General features: G+C 40.8%; 1 protein-coding gene across 11 annotated transcripts in view; it reads left to right on the top strand.

Moving 5' to 3' along the window:
• Positions 1-20,187, top strand: part of LOC148101548 (uncharacterized) — a 206,784-nt gene that overhangs the window by 170,123 nt on the left and 16,474 nt on the right. For 2 of the 11 annotated variants that reach the window (XM_087846401.1, XM_087846396.1), the window contains exons 1-2: positions 10,026-10,043; positions 11,341-11,676. In XM_087846401.1, the coding sequence (XP_087702527.1) occupies positions 10,026-10,043; positions 11,341-11,676 (354 nt within the window). Of the gene's footprint in view, positions 1-10,025; positions 10,044-11,340; positions 11,938-12,456; positions 13,144-18,225; positions 18,248-20,187 lie in introns of those variants that run through there. The other 9 variants (XM_087846394.1, XM_087846399.1, XM_087846398.1 and 6 more) reach the window with 9 other exon arrangements.

The raw sequence follows: 20,187 nt of genomic DNA, 5'->3' as shown, positions 1-20,187 counted from the left end.
TTACTATGAGCATCATTCATTATTCTCCCCAGTAATTAAGGTTAGGATATATATTTGTTTTATTCCAATCCATTCTTCTTTTGCAGCATTTAAATAACCTTTATCAGATTTGATGGTTTTGTTACAGAATTTTCAAAAAAGTGTTTTGCTTTTCTTTCACAAATGTGGGGATCAAATTGTGTTAAAATGTACAAAACAGTGATGCCATGTTTTAAGACGAGGACCCAGGCACAGAGAGACTTGATGAATTTAAGAAACATATGATTTATCTTGCCTGGCTGGGCAGCTCTCTGGGTGCTCAGCACCCCCAAAGCTCTAATTCTAGAATCGCCCCTGGCCAAGACCAAAGAGCTTTCGAAGGACACCAGGAAAAGAATTGTAGACCTGCACCAGACTGGGAAGAGTGAATCTACAATAGGCAAGCAGCTTGGTGTGAAAAAATCAACTGTGGGAGCACTCATCAGAAAATGGAAGACATACAAGACCACTGATAATCTCCCTCGATCTGGGGCTCCACGCAAGATCTCATCCCGTGGGGTCAAAATGATCATGAGAACGGTGAGCAAAGATCCCAGAACCACACGGGGGGACCTGGTGAATGACCTGCAGAGAGCTGGGACCAAAGTAACAAAGGTCACCATCAGTAACACACTACAACGGCAGGGAATCAAATCCCGCAGTGCCAGACGTGTTCCGCTGCTGAAGCCAGTGCATGTCCAGGCCCGTCTGAAGTTTGCCAGAGAGCACATGGATGATACAGCAGAGGATTGGGAGAATGTCATGTGGTCAGATGAAACCAAAGTAGAACTTTTTGGTATAAACTCAACTCGTCGTGTTTGGAGGAAGAAGAATACTGAGTTGCATCCCAAGAACACCATACCTACTGTGAAGCATGGGGGTGGAAACATCATGCTATGGGGCTGTTTTTCTGCCAAGGGGACAGGACGACTGATCCGTGTTAAGGACAGAATGAATGGGGCCAAGTATCGTGAGATTTTGAGCCAAAACCTCCTTCCATCAGTGAGAACTTTGAAGATGAAACGAGGCTGGGTCTTCCAACATGACAATGATCCAAAACACACCGCCTGGGCAACAAAGGAGTGGCTCCGTAAGAAGCATTTGAAAGTCCTGGAGTGGCCTAGCCAGTCTCCAGACCTCAACCCCATAGAAATTCTGTGGCGGGAGTTGAAAGTCCGTGTTGCTCGGCGACAGCCCCAAAACATCACTGCTCTTGAGAAGATCTGCTTGGAGGAATGGGCCAAAATACCAGCTACTGTGTGTGCAAACCTGGTAAAGACCTATAGTAAACGTTTGACCTCTGTTATTGCCAACAAAGGTTATGTTACAAAGTATTGAGTTGTATTTTTGTTATTGACCAAATACTTATTTTCCACCCTGATTTACGAATAAATTCTTTACAAATCCTACCATGTGAATTCATGGATTTTTTTTTTCACATTCTGTCTCTCACAGTTGAAGTGTACCTCTGGTGCAAATTACTGACCTCTGTCATCATTTTAAGTGGGGGAACTTGCACAATCGGTGGCTGACTAAATACTTTTTTGCCCCACTGTATGTCAAGCAGCGGCAGCGCAGCAGGCGTGGAAGTGAGCTGGGGCTTACAGGCAGCTGGGCAGACGGCCGGTGTTCCAGATCTACTGGCGTTTAGATCTACTGGCGTTTAGATCAACTGGCGTTGGTCGAACAGATGTGTGGCAGTCTTGTGTTTCAGGAGCTGCTACCGACAAATCAGCAAAAACACGCCAAATGTGCCATCTGTGACACTTGTGAGGTTATCTCGAACACACTCTGTCAGTCTTGATGCTGTTGAACAACAAAATGTTTAAAAATGTCTCAAGTTTACCTGGTGATATCCTCATGCGCGACGCGATCGCGAAAACAGCAAACAATTAACACCACGCCGATGTTGTTCACAGGTCAGCAAGAGTAAACGATCGGGAGACTCTAGTCGTCGTTATCGTTCCCCTCGCACGTGTTATTTCTCCGGTTTCAGCGTTTTTGCTTCACAACTAAAGCGAGCAGTTTACTTTGTGCACTAACATGGACTCGAGTCAACCAGCGCCACCTCTGGCCAAGTGCCACAACCTACAGCCAGATCAACTTGTGACACACATCTGCAGCACGTTTGAATTCGTTTCATGCACAACACATTTATACCTTTCAATTGTGTCTGTTTGTGCGTCATGCAAATAAACCTTTGACAAGAATGAAATGACACTAATATTTCACTAGTGTTGTAACATCACATGTCGTTAGCGTAGTCTGTCTGTATCTTTTCTCTGCGAACAAACATTTTAGAGTTGGTTGTTATATACAGTCTGTATAAGTATGGTTATCATCATCATCATCATCAACTTTATTTATAAAGCACTTTAAAAACAACCACAGCTGACACAAAGTGCTGTACATTTGAACTATAAAATAAAATTACATAAGATATAAGTAAAAACCAAATAAAATAAGAGTAAAATCATAACTACTTCAATTAAAAGAAGCCTCGCTGAGGTTAAAAGCCAAGGAATAAAAGTGGGTTTTAAGACGTGATTTAAAAGTGGACAGTGAAGGGGCCTCTCTAACGTGCATGGGCAAATTATTCCATAATTTAGGAGCCACGATAGAGAAGGCCCTGTCCCCTCTGAGCTTCCTCCTGGATCTCGGTACCTCCAGGAGCAGCTGGTCAGCTGACCTGAGAGACCGACAGGGTATGTGGGGATGAAGAAGCTCAGAGAGGTAAGGCGGGGCAAGACTATGAAGACATTTAAAAACAAACATAAGAAGTTTAAAATTAACTCTAAAAGACACAGGCAACCAGTGCAGAGAGGCTAGCACGGGGGTTATATGCTCTCTTTTTCGAGTTCCTGTTAGGAGTCGTGCAGCCGCATTTTGAACCAGCTGCAGACGTGAGAGCAATGACTGACTGACCCCCACATAAAGTGAGTTACAGTAGTCCAGGCGGGAAGAAATAAAAGCATGGATCTAATAAACATTTGTAAGGAGATGGAAGTTACTGTGAATGTACAGCAGGTGATTAGTAATAAACAGTCAGACAATGACCCCGACAATCTCATTCAATCTTTCAGATTGCACCTTCTGTGGAAAGTGGTACCACACAGTGTGTGTGGACTTCCCTTGTGCAGAAGGCGACTACTAATGTTGTGGTTGCTAAATAAACAGAGAAAATTGATCCCTGTTGTCTTTGGTTACTGATTGTTTTTAGTGTTGACAATCCACATTACTGGGATTGCATCTTTCAACATGTTGGTGGGTAGATTTGGATGTACCAGGGGTAAGTGCAACCACTCAGCCTCTACTCAATATGATCATAGCAGCAGGTGCAGATGTGTCACAAGTTAATCTAGTAGTAGGTTGTGGTATTTGGCCACAGGTGGCAGCAGTGGACTGACCTCCATTGGAGACTGCTCCAGCTGCTGTGTGATAGTGGATCTGCTTCAAATTGAAGATCATATGCAACAAGTTTTGGAAATTAACGCTTGTATTATGTTGAAAAACAAAAAAAATGACATTGATTTTGTTGCAGGTCATTTTGACCTGTACTGTGTAAATCCATTCAGGATTGTCAAAAAACTGCACTGAAACAATAGCAACTTTATTTCCCATGAGATAAACATGTAGAACACAGACATACAACAGTTTGACTTTCCATAACTATTGTAGGAACAATTTGGTTTTTCGTTCTTACAAACACATTTCTTTTGAACTTGCCCAACGTTCTCAGTTTTTCAATGTTCAACATTTTCAGTTTTGTCCACATGATGGCTGTGTGCTTTCTGCAGATGTACTTCTTGCATTTCTCACAAAAAGTGCTTGTTTTAAAACAGGAATCTTCCTAAGTTAGATTTAAAACAAAAGATTTCTACGTCTTCTCCAGTCCCAAAAACAGATGACAAACCAATCGACACACCTGAGTCACTGACTTTCTTAAATCCACTCACTCTCACTGGCTGTTTATTACTAATCACTGTGTAACTGCTGTGAATTCACAGTAACTGCCATCTCCTTATAAATGTTCATTAGACTGACCACACTTATACAGACTGTATATAACTACCAACTCTCCAGCCATGTTGATGGATTGCCTATATTGGCTGGAAATATTCATTTCCAGAAAAAAGACACAGGCAGACTCTGCTTACAGGATGTGATGTGACAACACTGATGAAATATTGTGTCATATTTGTCCAAGGCGTATTTCATTGTTATGGAAAAAGTGAATATTAAAATCATGATGAACAGGGGTGGTGATTTCTATGACTTTGTGTATATAATTTGGAATTTTGTACAAATGTAGGCCAATAAGGAATATATCATTTCATTCTTGTCAAAGGTTTATTTGCATGACGCACAGACAGACACAATTGAAAGATACAAATGTGTTGTGCATGAAACAAATTCAAACGTGCTGCAGATGTGTGTCACAAGTTGATCTGGCTGTAGGTTGTGGCACTTGACCAGAGGTGGCGCAGGTTGACTCGAGTCCATGTTAGTACACACAAAGTAAACTGCTCGCTTTAAACGCTGAAACCGGAGAAATAAAACGTGCGAGGGGAACGATAACGACGACAAGAGTCTCCCGATCGTTTACTCTTGCTGTCCTGTGAACAACATCGGCGTGGTGTTAATTGTTTGCTGTTTTCGCGATCGCGTCGCGCATGAGGATATCACCAGGTAAACTCGCCACATTTTTAAACATTTTGTTGTTCAACAGCATCAAGACTGACGGAATGTGTTTGAGATAACCTCACAAGTGTCACAGATGACACATTTGGCGTGTTTTTGCTCGTTTGTCGGTAGCAGCTCCTGAAACGCAAGTCTGCCACATATCTGTTCGACCAAATCCAGTTAATCTAAACGCCAGTAGATCTAAACGCCAGTAGATCTGGAACACCGGCAGCTCTGCTGCGGGATGCAGCGGTAACAGCTGATACCTACACTAAACAAAGGATCCATGTGCCGGGTTCCCAAACACGGCCAACAAAAGTTAAAAAAAAAAAAAACAGAGAAAGACAACCAAGACTAGCACAAAATGGTAGTCCATGACTGCAAAATCTAACAGCTGAAACTTTAGATACAAAAAAAATTGGCAAAAGTAAAGAGGAGATAAGAAAGAAGCTGACAATGAGCGGAGCTGCTGTAACAGGATGCCACGCACGGGGGCGCCGGTGTTCAAAGTAGTTCCATCTGCCAGTTAGTAACTGTGCTGCAGCGTTTGGACTAGCTGCAGTCGGCTAACTGATGACAGACTAACACCAGAGTAAAGACTATTACATAAGTCGAGGTGAGATGAAATGAAGGCATGGATAGCTATCTCAAAGTCTGTAAAACAGAGAAATGGCTTCACTTTGAAAGTAGCTGAAGATGAAAGAAACTGGTCTTAATGACGGCATTAATATGTTTATCAAATGTTAGATTACTATCAAAACTCACTCCTAGGTTCCTCGCAAGGGCTTTTTCAAAATAAATTCCTAAGGGCCCAAAGTCATAGTGGTCACAGGGACCAAACACTCTGTTTTCTGTTCATTTAAGCTGAGAAGGTTTAAAGCCATCCACAACTTAACATCCTCCAAACAATCCAGCAATCCCTTCAAAGGACTCACAGATTTATGTTTCAGTGGCAGGTAAATCTGTGAGTTGTCTGCATAACAATGGTGTGAGATGCCAGGTTGTTTTAAAAATTGAGCGCATAGAGAGTGTTGGAGCCAAGTCCAGGCCAATATTTTACTCAGTTACATCATGCCATATTTAAGTATTTGTCATAATCTTTAAGTTTCTATTATAATCTTGAACATTTTATGTTATAATGTAATAGTCTGTGCTCCATAAATTAATCCTGCTTTGTTAGTCTGTCGTTGTTGTAAAGTGTTGATAGATGTCATAAAGGGGGTGTGTATTTGGCCCACATGCGGAGGGGTGTGGGTAAAAGGTTAGGTAAGCAAGCAGGATGTGGAGCAACAGTTTTCTGACCGTCGCTGTTTTAATGTTATTTTTTGTTGTAACATAAAGGGAATGTAAACGGAGCTCCCACCAGAGGCATTTGTTTTGTACCTTTCGATTTGTATGGAAAATAAATGTTTTGCCCCTTTTTTCCTTCACCTCGTTTTTGCTACCGGAAGGCATCCAAGCTACTTAACAAGAGCACGAGTCAGAAACTTTACGTCCTGCAGAGACGGCAAAGAAGGACCGAAGGTTGCCGTTACAGAGAGCATATAAATTGAAAGAGAACTGTGCCAAGAATGGACCCCTGGGGGACCCCACAAAAAATTGAGGGTTTTGAGGAACATGTATCCCCTAATCTAGCAGAAGAACTTTGGTTAGACAGGTAAGATTGAAACCATTCCAATGCTGACATTGATACTTGATATCCGGGGCAAATTTGTTCAGGAGAGCGTAAGAATTAGCTGTCGGTGAAGCAGCCATGCAATTTTTGAATTTCACCAATACACTGCCCCGTTTCCCTCGCCTTCTTTGACATTTCTTCCTGGTGGGATGGCATTGTGGATCGCACCGGAGGAACAGTGGTACAGTCTCGAACACAGGTGGGATATGAAAATCGTCACATCCTTGGGCCAGTCGGGATTGCTCTACAACAGTGGCTCTGATATTTAGTAGCGATTGGAAGTCATAAACCAGAAGTGTACAGACATTTTTGAAGAAAACAGATGTAAACAAAGCTAGCAAAAACAAAGCAGGTAACAGCTGATGGCAAGCGGCACACACAGGTGCCATCAAATATCTATCCCTAAATCCATCTACAATCTGGACACCACAGGTTCTGTACAGCACGAGGGTTAATAAACCGTACCCATATCAATATGATGTGTAAATTGATTTATTCTTGTACCTCCATGCCACAGTGGCTGGATTCTTCACCCCAGTGAAGAGGTTATTGTTATTGCCTGATTTTAATAAATTGAGCCGTTTGCTCTTTGGTACCAAAGCATATCACAAAAAGGTTAATTCTAAAAATCAAAATCAGCTGTATGTTAGCGGCAATACATGAAAAATCACAGGACCCACCATACAAGCTAGTTTACGAGCAGTTTTTACAAAGATTATATTAATTTTTTAAAAACCATATGCAAATACCCAAAGCCTAACAAAATGTAACTTTTATACGACCAGATTTTCATATACTTCCTGTGCATCCTAGCTGTTCCTAGGACTGCGCTCCGATCTCCAATGTTGTTCCTGGGATCTGCTTGAGCCAAATCTACTGATGCCACAGTAGATTTCACATTACACAAAAAGAAGAACAGGAATGGGGAATTTAATTGAAACTTACATACAGTACAGACTTACAATGATCAGTATTATAATTATGTACAAATATATACAGATGCATCAAAGAATACAGCCAGTCAAACCGGGGTAGCATTTGTTGTCCCTGAAAAGGATCAATGGTGGACCGTCAGTACACACTGGAGAAATGCTTCCAGTACTGTCAGCTGTTCAGTGGGTAGAAGAAATGTGACCGTTACAATCAGGCATTTGTTCAGACTGAAGCTCTTCATTGGCCAGTTTATAGTGTAGCTGCTCAGAAAGTAGAGCAGATGTACTAACAGAGGTTCAGCAAACATTTAACAAAATACACATGATGGGACTTATAGTTGGCTTTTTATGGATTCCAGCTCACTATGGAGTCAGAGGAAATGAAACGACAGAGTTGTGAAGAAAGCCACAAAATATGGGTTAACTGACCTGGCTATTAACTTCTGTCAGACAGAGATAACGAGTATAATAAGGCAAGAAATAAAGGAAACATGACAAAAACAGTGGGAGGAAGAACGGAGGGGACGATGGTTGTATAAAAATTTAAGGAAGGTAGGAGGAATGAGAAGCACAGGAAGGAGTAGGAGAGAGGAGGTGGTCATATCTGGAATAAGATTTGGACATATTGATTTGAACACTACTATTGGTGACTGTAAAACCTTTGAGTCGCCGAGAAGCTGAATAGGGGGATAATGTTGACTCGCCCGCTGTTCAAAACGTAAGTTTACTGAAAAAGGGTTCAAGAAGTGAAAGTTGTCAGGCCTTATTCCAGTTTTTAAAACAGAGTATACATTTAGGGAGGATTTGGGTGTCGACGTTTCACTCCACACCAGTTGGTGGCGGTAATGCACCATTTTGGTGTTTGACAACCGCCAATAAACAATACAAAGAAGAAGAAGTCTGTTTCGGGATCACATGCTGGACACAGTTTACGCAGACGAGTTACCGTTTCATCCTAAGCGAGTAAAATCATGAATTTGGATGATAAAACAAACTAAACAAACTTTTGGATCGATATCTGCATCGATCTGCCCACCCTTGTCTCCTGGATCGTCGCTGAGATCAGCGTGAACCACGTGGGTCTCTGCTTCCTGATCTGTTTCCTGTGTTTGGAAAGAGTTCCGGCTTCATCACGGAGTTTCTCTCGGTTTGTGGGCTCATCTAAAGGTAAGCACCGAGCTAACTTTACTGTGAGTTCAGTTCATGTTGAGTTTAGCTCCTGAATGAGGTCTTCTGCTGCTCTCCTCGGTGTCTGTTCACAGTTTATTGTGAACACGTTGAGAGAAGAGTGAGAGAGTGTTTGGAGAAAAACACCAACTAATCATTAGCTCAGCATGCTGGGAGAAGTTGGAGCAGAAAAGTCTTTTCATTGTCCCTGCAGCTGTTTTCCTGCATGCACCAAACCTCTACAGCCTCATTTCTATTTGAAGTGATAACAGGAAATGGATGAGAGCGATCTGCTGCAGTATCAGGGTCACAATAAACGTTATTGTCCAGCTGCTGTGGATGAACACATGAGAGGAAGTGAACTCCTACAAAGTGTAATTTTAATGAGTCTGGCTGCTGTAAAGTGATGCACAGGAAGATGTTAACAAAAACTAATGAAACAGAGATGAAAGTAAACAGTGTTCATATTTGAAAGCACAGAGAATAAAAATATATTTTGGTGGTTAATGTGCAGGAGAGTGTGAAGAATGTAATAATGTCTTCCTGTGTCAAACACAGCTGCAGTCAAAGTCAGGAAGGAAAGCTGGTTTAAGCTTTTGAGTGTGTGAGTTCAAAGGCCACATCATTAAAGCACAGGTAGATCTGAGTATAATTACAATTCTTCATTCTATGAAATGAATGTTTAGCATCGAGTGAATTCAGATGTTCTGTTCAGTTTTCTTTCTATAGTGAAAGTTCACAGCAACAGTCGTCTTAAACTGCTTCATATTGTGATCCACTGTATGGTTTATAATCTTCTCCCAAACCCTCAAATAGGACTTTCTGGCCCTGTCCATAGTAAACGGGTTTATGATAGAGACACTGAGCCTTGTTCAGCTGCTTTGTTGGGGTCTGTATGTTAAAGAGTCTGTTTACATGGTGGAGGTGGTGGGACTGGGGGGCTGAAGGAGTTGAAAGTGTTGGGTGGGAGAGTCTCAGGTCTGTCCCTGTTTGTGGAAACCACAGGAGGAGCTGTTCAGGCTGTTGCTGGGTGTGAATTGTTGATGGAGTCTTTAAACTTGTAGTTGCTGTTTTCCAGACTGAAGCAGAGTCGTTAGCTGAAAACTGGTTTTAGAGGTTCATTCAGGACACCTTCTCAGCCTCTTACAGCCTTACCTGTATCATAACAAAGTGTATAAACCAATCCACCTTTAACATGGTCCTTCTCCCAAACCTTCAAATAGGACTTTCTGGCCCTGTCATAGTAAAGGGCTGCTTAGAATATTAGAGCCAATGTCACAAAGTTCCTCCTGAAGTATAAGTGAGTGAGAGAGTTTCCTCACTTTGCAGCACAACACGTCTCACAAGATTTCTACAAGCAATCAGAGTGAAATTTGTACTTTGTGTTGTCAGATGAACATATGAGACACTTTGACTCTTCAGTGCAGTGTGGAGCCTAACAAAGATCTGTTTTGTGTCCCAGCTGATCAGCAGGAGGAGAAGAGTCTGACGGAGCAGCAGAGGAACATTTTCAGCCATCTGGACTCAGCTGAGTCACTACAGAGGAAACAATGAGCTTAACACAGAAGGTGAGGAAAATATCACAGTTTCACCAAATAATCAGTCACGTCTAAAACTCTCATACTCCCAACCTGTTATATGACTGTGTTGTATTTTATTATATATGCAATCACTTCACTAAATAATCTGCCTCAGATTGTTTTGCAGCATCTTTCACAACCTAAAAAAACATAATGTCACATGTACAGACCCAATATCTGATTTCCACACATGAGGAGCTTTAATCTCCAGTTGATCAAATCCCACTGAGCAGTCCTTCCCTTTAAATCTAACCTCTCTTCTTCCTCTCCTGTCCTGTGTGTCTTATCTTTCTCCATCTCTGAGTGAAGTTAGCTCTCTTTCCTTTCTCTCCCTGTGATGTACAGCAGCTGGACCTTTTTCGCGCCACGGACCGGTTTGTGCCCGACAATATTTTCACAGACCGGCCTTTAAGGTGTCGCGGATAAATACAACAAAATAAAAGTAGTGCCGGTACCGAAAAAAAGAAGATTTATTCATAACACACGTGAAAAGACCCAGGAAAACCGAGTTAACGAAAAAAAAAAACGATAACAAAATAACGCTAAAAACCAATAAGAACCCTGAAAACCATACATTTCACACCCGAGTCTCACTCTTGCGGACCGTTACCAAATAACTCACGTACCGGTCCGTGGCCCGGGGGTTGGGGACGGCTGCTTTAGCGAGTAACACACTGTGAGACAAAACTGCACATGAACAGTTTGTTTGTTTGCTGATGTTTTTTGAGCTGATAGAAATGCTGCATTTGAAATTACCTGCCACTTAAAAATATTAATCAATTTATGCTCGCTCGTCTTCTGCATGGATAGCTAGATGCTGAAGTATTGTTTCTGCAACTTGTCAAAGGAGCTTGCAAAGAAAAGCGTCTGGACTTCTTTAAGTTACTTGAAGACGTTTCACCTCTCATCCGAGAAGCTTCTTCAGTTCTAAGGTCAAATGGTGGAGAGTCCCAGATTTAAACCTAGTGGGAGTATCCCCCCACAGTACACCCACACTACTATTAATATAGATTGAAAATGAATGACATTTAATCGCCTTTAATCAAAAATGAATCCAATGTTTTCTACAGTGAAACGTTTGAACAGTCATGAATTATTTTTAGCACCAGGTTGGATGTAATTCGTTAGAACTACCAGCAGGTGGGGATAAGAGACCTTTAAGGTGTTTGGTGCCACACTCCACCTTCAGGTTTAAAACTAGTGTTAATGGAGGGAGTTTGAAGGTTTAGTTTGTTTCACGGCTGCATTTCACTCACTGCCTCTGTTTGTATCTCTGTCACTGCAGGACCAACATGGAGCGAGAAGTCAGCGCTCTCAGGAGGCTGACAAACCTCACAGAAGAAAGAGAGAGAAAAAATACAGCTGTGACGAGTGTGGGAAGGAGTTTACTGAGAAGTCTAAACTAAAACGTCATCAGGCCATCCACACTGGAGTTAAAGCGTACAGCTGTGACTTGTGTGGAAAGTCTTTTTCCTGGGAGAGTGGCCTAAAACAACACCAACTCATCCACAGTGGAGTTAAAGCGTACAGCTGTGATCAGTGTGGCCGAGCTTTTACTCACAGTGGCAGCTTACAGAAGCATCTAGTTACCCACTCTGGAATTAAGGCATACAGCTGTGACATTTGTGGAAAAAGCTTCAGCCTGATGGAGAGCAGAAATAGACACCTACGCATTCACACCGGACATGATGTGTACAGCTGTGAACAGTGTGGCAAACACTTTGCTAAACACACAGACTTACAATGCCACATGTTTACCCACACTGAGGGGAGACCTTATAAATGTGATCTGTGTGAGAAGGCTTTTAAATCTCCACATTACCTGAGACGACACCAACAGATCCACACCAGAAAGGGACTCTACAAGTGCAGTTACTGTGAGGTATGTATTTATATTTTTATCTTGTCATCTTAGCCTGACTGTTTGGAACAACTCTGCTCATTAAACTGTGTTAGCATGTTAGCAATTCTACTGCATGGAAAAGCAGCTCTGAGTGATTATTCAGATTTTCATTTCAGTTATGATTTTTAACAAAAATTATAATTGCAGTGTCATGAGGGTATTACTTTCTTTTTTGTTCCATTCAGCTGAGTGTTATAACTGCAAAGTTACAGTATTGTTAATGCAGTATTAAATTAGTATTATTGTAGAGTTACATTAGTAGTTTAGCACTGTGTTGGTACCCTAAAAATATTAGCGTGGTAGTGCTTCAATGTAAATCAGATGTTACTGTAATATTAAATAAGTATTACTGTAGTATTATGGTGGTAGTATTGTAGTTATTGCAGCCCAGTAAACTGAGTGTGTTAAGACGTCTGCAGAGATGTTCTTTATTTCAGGCGACGTTCAGGATAAAAATGTTGAAGGACTGACTTACACTGTCTTTGTGTCTTTGTTTAGAAGCAGAGCGACACAGATGGATCCAGTTCTCAACCCTGTCATCACCGTGGTGGTGGGAAAGACTTTCGTTGTGACCTTTGTGGAAAAACTTTCAGTCGACAAGACACCCTAAAAAGACATCAACGTCAACACACTGGAGACAAACTGAAAAACTGCAAAGAATGTGGGAGAAGCTTCACCACACCAAATGAGTTAAAAAAACATGAACTGATTCACATTGGGGTTAAAAAGCACCTCTGTGATCAGTGTGGGTCATCCTTCACCACTGCAGGTGAGCTTAAAAAACACAAACGAGTCCACACAGGAGAGAAACCATACAAGTGCAGACACTGTGAAAAAAGCTTCTCACAATCAAGTCATCGTAACTATCATGAACGTACACACATGGAAGGAAACTACAGCTGTGACCAGTGTGACAAGAGCTTCAGGAATCTCAGTTCATACTCCAAACACAAACGATCCCACGTTACTAATAAACTGTTTCACTGTTACCAATGTGCCCAAACATTCACCTCATTATCTGCTCTGTGCAAACATCAGTGTGATCACTCAGGGCTGAAATCACTCCCATCACTGGATCACAGTGAATCTGAAGAGACAGAAAGATCCTCTGGTTTCAGTGTCAAACTTAAAACCCTTGAGATCAGGCTCCACAGAGTTCAGATCGAATCTTCTTTAAAGATCTGATGAAAATGTTCCACTAGATGGATGGATGTATAATCTCTTTTTCTGAAGGTTGCTCTCTTCCTGATTCTGCCAGTGCTGACTGCACAGATGTAATATAGATCCATGTCACTGTTTGGAAGTATCAGAGAACTGCTGATGCTGTAAAGCTGCTGCTCTGTCTGATGGGCTGTTGTTTTGTTGTCGATAGGTTAGTTTTCTTTGTCAGAACAATGAGGCCACTGCAACTGTATGACATATATACCTGTATACACTTGACTTATACTGACATGTATACACTATACATACACTGGAGTGGTTATATAATGGAATCACTGTGATAAGCATCTAACCTACATGTTTAAAATCACAAGACCCACATATTTAGGTCAAACATTATCTACAATTATATTAATGAAGTTTTTGCCACCTGGGATAGTTTTTTCTCACCTCAGCTGCCAGAAGGCATGAAAAACTGTATTTTCTTCCTGTTGTTATAATTCTGTGTATTAAACTCTGTTCCAAGAATTTTCATCTTTTCCAGAGGATCTTTTTGAGTGCCTTGATTTTATTTGAATCTAAAACAGCTCGATCTCCACATCGTTGGCGGAATAAGTGCGACCTGTGGGAGGTACCTATTTCAATAGGGTGGAGCCGTAGGCATATTCAGTTCACAAGGGTTTAATGTTAAATCAAAATAGAATCAGACACGTAACAGTAGCACCTAAAACAATTTAAAAACTTGATTTTATTAAATACGGTGTCACAGTCCTGGATCGTATGACACAGCGCTCTGTGTTTTCTTGTATTTTGTTTATAGTTTGTCCTTTTGGCATTAGATCCTAGGTTCCTTAGTTGTAGTTACTGTTCATTGTTTAGTAGGTCTCCTTTGTGTCATCTTCCCCTGTATTAAAGTTCACCATGTTGTTGATTGTGTCTAATCTGTCATGTTTCTGGTCTGCCTGGTCAATGTCAAGTTCGTGTCATGCCTGCGTCTTTTCATGTTTTCCTGCTGGTTTGCAAACCAGCTCCTTCGTCCAGTGTCTGCTTTTGGGTCTGCTCTAACGAACACACCGGTGCTCCCCTCCGTGGAATACGGTTAAAACTGTAAAACTGTATGATTGTAAGCAGTGTTGGTCAAGTTACTTGAAAAAAGTAATCAGTAACTAATTACTGATTACTTCCCCCAAAAAGTAATCTCGTTACTTTACTGATTACTTATTTACTTACTTACTCTTTTTAAAACTTGTTTTATTAGTTTTAATGTTTTAACTTTATGCATCAATCAAGAATTAATTATATGCAACATTCTCTGACTGGAAGAAATTTGTTGAACATTTAAACCTATTTTCTGCACATTCCAGCACATTCCAGACCTCGGCCCTGCAGCCAGAAATCCATCCAGGCAAAGCTGCAGCTTGGCAATCTGTAAATGAAAACAGGACATCCCCTACACTGAACGACTGACCACAGCAGGAATATCCCTCCCACATGGCTTCATATGTATTGTTCAGTTACCTGTTTACAAGTTGGCAACACCCCTTAAGAAATATCAGCAAACAGTGACCGAGTCCACCACACGTTTCTTCACAGGAACAAAACAAACAAACCTCCACCAAATTAACAAAATGTAAGTGGAACACTTTCAGGGACCTACCGCTCCAGTAGATAGCTTGCTGAGATTTTGTTGTCACAACTCCTTTCTGTTTATTTCATGTAAACATGATTTATTTAACAGAAATCGTGTAATTCTTGAATCTTATGGAACGCCAGGACTGCCATAATGAATTAATTAAATACACCCTTAAATAATTAATTAAATGTGGCAATAATTAATTACATAAGTATTTATGACACATGTAATTAATTAATTATTGACACTGTTCTGTTATCACTAAAAGTTGTAAAATGTATCACTAAAATATCATTCTCAGTCAGTTGTTATTCATTATGTGTTTACAGCATCCTCTGTGGTTGCTCCAAGTAATGCACTTTAGAAACGCCTTTATTTTGAAAAAAAAACAACTTTATTGAACAGGACGTCCGCTCAGTCGAGAAAAGCGAGTGAGCAATAGGCTGTATCCCAATTCAGGGTCTGCAGCCTTAAAGTACGCAGCCTCAACGGTCCTCAAGGGCCGCGTACTCAAAGACCGCTAAGGCCGGAAGTGTGAGGCTTGTGAAATGGGACGGTCTAGCCTCCGTCGTGCTGCCCAGGTTGCCTAGCAACCATGATACTAACAGCTGGAAACGTGTGGTTGACAGAAATGAAAGGAACATATTTTGTTCATTTGTTTGTTTCTACACAAGCTTTGTGTGATTTAATAAGTATCTGAGGCTGAGACCACAGGACTGTAAAACATGATTGTTGGGCTTCATTTCTGTACTGAACAGTCATTTTAAGATTAGCTAGTAAATAACAAATAGTTAATGTTGTTCATGAGACTAAAGTCAGTGTAAATATGATATGGCCAATATTATAGTTATTATACTAATCATTATTAGTTATTACAGTAGTGAGTTTGAACTCTCAAATCAAATCACTTCTATTGTCACATCACATGTGCAGGTACACTGGTACAGCACATGTGAGTGAACTCTGTGTCAAATACTGGGATTCAGTAAAGATTCAAGTTGCAGTGGTTTATATGTCCTATCACCTTAAATCTTCACTCAAAGACAAGTATCTGTGACAGTGTATATATAGATGTATTATATATAAGAGACAAATATTGTTCCTTCAGTATGTTGGCATTATTACATTATTACATTTGGCTCAATGCTTACATATATGTGTGGAAAAAGCAAATGTACGAGCTGTGATAACTGTTTCTGATAGAATGAAGAGTAGACTGATATATTTAAATATTCCTTTATTGGGTGAGAAAATCAGACCATGTCATAACTGCTTTAAGTCATACAGAATAGATATCAAAGCCTTAAACAGGCTGACTTCTGCTAAATGGGTCAAACTGGGCAGAAAGTATACAAACACATAACATCCTTATAGAATATGATGTAACACTATAGATCAACTTACCTCAGAATATATAAAGCATATAAACAATTACAGCAATATGATGCAACAAACACAGCAGTGCTACTGATCCAAAATACTCAAAGCTTCATAGAACTGAAACATTTATTTTTAGCTCCATTCTGCTGCTGATACATACTTTAGGTTTCTGAACATTAAACTTGTTGCTGCCTTTCATAGTGTGTAACCTGAAGGCCCTGAGTACTTTCTCCCACACTGAAAACACTGGGATGATAAAATTATTTGAACATTATCTAATGAGACTGATTCAGGACAGACAATTAGTTATTTTAAACTTTTCTAGCAGTCCTTCACAAACAGGGAACAGTCTGTCTATTCTCTCCATCTGTCAGCTGCTGCTGGCTCTTCCTCCTCCTCTTCCTCACACACTGCTGAGTTTGTCCTGGTGGATCATCAGGGGTGCAAAGCCTCACAGATGATGTGCAGTAAAAGCAAGTAAAAGCTGAACGTACAAACATCGCTAATGGCAAATAACTTTGCAGACATGTGGCCAACAGTAAAGTTTTAATGTTCCTCATTATTAAACATTTTCACATAAATAAGTGACATAATAGTCAGTACTTACTTTTCACAGTTTACTCTTCGGCCACTCCGCTTCTGCCGTCTGCGGCAAAATTATCCACACCGACTGCCGCGCTATGAATTGTGGGATATGTTGGACCACGAAGTCTACACCGCCACAGCCTTAAAATTCAGGGAAATGAAGGACGCATTTGAGGGCCGCATTTCGAGCAGCCTTTGAATTGGGACAGCCTTCGGCGCACCACTATGACGTAATCGGCCTTAAAATGCAGCCTTTAAGGCTGCAGACCCTGAATTGGGATACAGCCATAGTGATGGTAAATTTGATTCTTTTTACTGAATCGAGTTTTAATGATTCACGCACCAAAGTGAATCGGGTTCTTTGAGTCATTTGATTCACTAAGTCAGTTGACCATAGAGTGGAAAAAATTTACATTTTCTCTTTTTATGTGTATCCTACTGCTAAAATGAGTGATTCTAAAAGAAAACAACTATTTTATAGAGCAAAATTTTTACAAAATTGAAAATGACCTTTAGCCTGCAATAACACACCTTGGAAACTCCTATTGTAAATTTGTGCTATATATAAAAGGAAATACATACATGCATTAAGAAAAAATAAAATCAAAATTGAAGTGAAATGAATATAATTGTCACCGCTGTGGCAGCAGTCGTGTGGTGTTGTAAGGAAAGACCAAAGATGCAGATCAACGCAGAGATGCGAGTGAGTTTTAGTGCAGGAGGGGAAAACAACAAACGTGAGGACAAGACTGAAACATAACCTAAACTGGGGAAAAGTAGTAAACAAACCTGAAATCATACGAACACGGGAAAACCGCACGGAGAATGTTTGGGTTAGAGACACAGTGATACACAGACGAACCAACGACAAGCAGAGCTAGACACAAAAGGTAATCAGAAAGACACACAGGAGGGATGTACAGCTGAACATAACATGAACCTTGACCGAGACCTTCAAAGTAAAACAGAAAAACTCAAAAACACAAACTGGGGGAGGACATGGGTAGGTATAGAAAACACTAAACACAAAAACCCCAAGAACAAGAAAACAAGAATTAACCCAAAACACAAGATGATACCAATATTAAACACAAGACTCTGGGTCTAAGGACCCAGGACCATGACAATAACCACTAAGAAAAAATTACCTCCTATTAAGAGATTAATTTCAGTTCAGTGATGGTGGATTATAACCTCCATTCAAATCATTCAAAAAAGAGAAAAGAAAACTATAGAACATGTTATATTACACTGTGAGAAGGTAACTGATCCAAAACCTCAGTAACATAAAAATGAAACTGGATCTTATTGATTTACTGCAAAAGGAATCAAGAAGTGAAAGTGATCAGGCCTTATTCCAGCTTTTAAAAGAGAGTAAATTGTTGCTGGTCGACGTTCCAGTTCAAACTCCACACCAGTTGGTGGCGGTAATTCACCATTTTGTTGTTTGGCAACCACAAATACAATTTCTAGGAAGAAGAAGAAGAAGAAAAAGGGGCGGAGCAAAGTGAGGACGCTCTACGAGAGGAGGTGTTTGCACAGAGAGCTGTTTTTCCATTCAAAGAGAATAAACTAGTACCAACGTTTGGATCGATATCTGCATCGATCTGCCCACCCTTGTTTCCTGGATCGTAGCTGAGATCAGCGTGAACCACGCGTGAGCCCACGATCTGTTTCCTGTGTTTGGAAAGAGTTCCAGCTTCATCACGGAGTTTCTCTCGGTTTGTGGGCTCATCTAAAGGTAAGCACCGAGCTAACTTTACTGTGAGTTCAGTTCATGTTGAGTTTAGCTCCTGAATGAGGTCTTCTGCTGCTCTCCTCGGTGTCTGTTCACAGTTTATTGTGAACACGTTGAGAGAAGAGTGAGAGAGTGTTTGGAGAAAAACACCAACTAATCATTAGCTCAGCATGTTGGGAGAAGTTGGAGCAGAAAAGTCTTTTCATTGTCCCTGCAGCTGTTTTCCTGCATGCACCAAACCTCTACAGCCTCATTTCTATTTGAAGTGATAACAGGAAATTGATGAGAGCGATCTGCTGCAGTATCAGGGTCACAATAAACTTTATTGTCCAGCTGCTGTGGATGAACACATGAGAGGAAGTGAACTCCTACAAAGTCTCATTTTAATGATTGTGGTGGTTAATGTGCAGGAGAGTGTGAAGTGTCATTTTAATGAGTCTGGCTGCTGTAAAGTGATGCACAGGAAGATGTCAACAAAAACTAATGAAACAGAGATGAAAGTAAACAGTGTTCATATTTGAAAGCACAGAGAATAAAAATATATTGTGGTGGTTAATGTGCAGCTCTTAGTGATTTGGGAGAATCATGTTTTTAATCATGTTGTGGATTGAATGTTGGGTTTTATTTCATTTAATCTACAGAAGTTTTTCCCACTTGTGATCGTTCGGATTGATTTGTTGGGTTGACTTGAATCATGTGAAGGTTTAAAGCTGCACTTCCCCCAAAAAGAATAAAGTATAATCGTGAAGAATGTAATAATGTCTTCATGTGTCAAACACAGCTGCAGTCAAAGCAGGAAGGAAAGCACTGAAACCACTGATCAAAGCTAATTAATCAAAGATCGCTGATCAATGGCCATGAGTACCATTCACAAAGAGTTGGGGAGTCGCTGTAAACGATCAGTGGTTGTTGATCAATGTTCATGAGAATTTCCATATTAATGGTCAATAACTGACCTCCCAGCCCATTGTTCCTTCAGTGGTGCTCGTTTCAGTCATTATGTAAATGCACTGTTGAAGATTAGGGAAACCTGCAGTCAGCTGAAACTGAAGAAGTCACTTGGATGAGTGACGAAACATTTCTCCTACTGCAAAAGCTACGTCTAGATGAACAGAATCAAACTTTGGGGAATGGTGGAGTTTGGAGAGTGGCACCATGGGGGCTGGAGAGACTTGTGAAGTGGTGATCAGGTGTGGGCCCTGTTATTATGAATGGTTGGGGTGGGGGGTGGAACTGGGGGGCTGAAGGTGTGGAAAGTGTTGGGTGGGGGAGTAACAGGTTTGTCCCTGTTTGTGGAAACCACAGGAGGAGCTGTTCAGGCTATTGCTGGGTGTGAATTGTTGATGGAGTCTTTAAACTTGTAGTTGCTGTTTTCCAGACTGAAGCAGAGTCGTTAGCTGAAAACGGGTTTTAGAGGTTCATTCAGGACACCTTCTCAGGCTCTTACAGCCTTACCTGTATCAGAACAAAGTGTATAAACCCCAATCCACCTTTAACATGGTCCTTCTCCCAAACCTTCAAATAGGACTTTCTGGCCCTGTCATAGTAAAGGGCTGCTTAGAATATTAGAGCCAATGTCACAAAGTTCCTCCTGAAGTATAAGTGAGTGAGAGAGTTTCCTCACTTTGCAGCACAACACGTCTCACAAGATTTCTACAAGCAATCAGAGTGAAATTTGTACTTTGTGTTGTCAGATGAACATATGAGAGACTTTGACTCTTCAGTGCAGTTT

The sequence above is a fragment of the Neolamprologus brichardi genome, chromosome 9 (assembly GCF_056152115.1).
Source record: "Neolamprologus brichardi isolate AB-2024 chromosome 9, ASM5615211v1, whole genome shotgun sequence".
In the NCBI taxonomy this organism is placed as follows: Eukaryota; Metazoa; Chordata; class Actinopteri; order Cichliformes; family Cichlidae; genus Neolamprologus; species Neolamprologus brichardi.
Note: the sequence above shows the minus strand (reverse complement) of the source record. Positions and strands in the feature narration are given on the sequence as shown.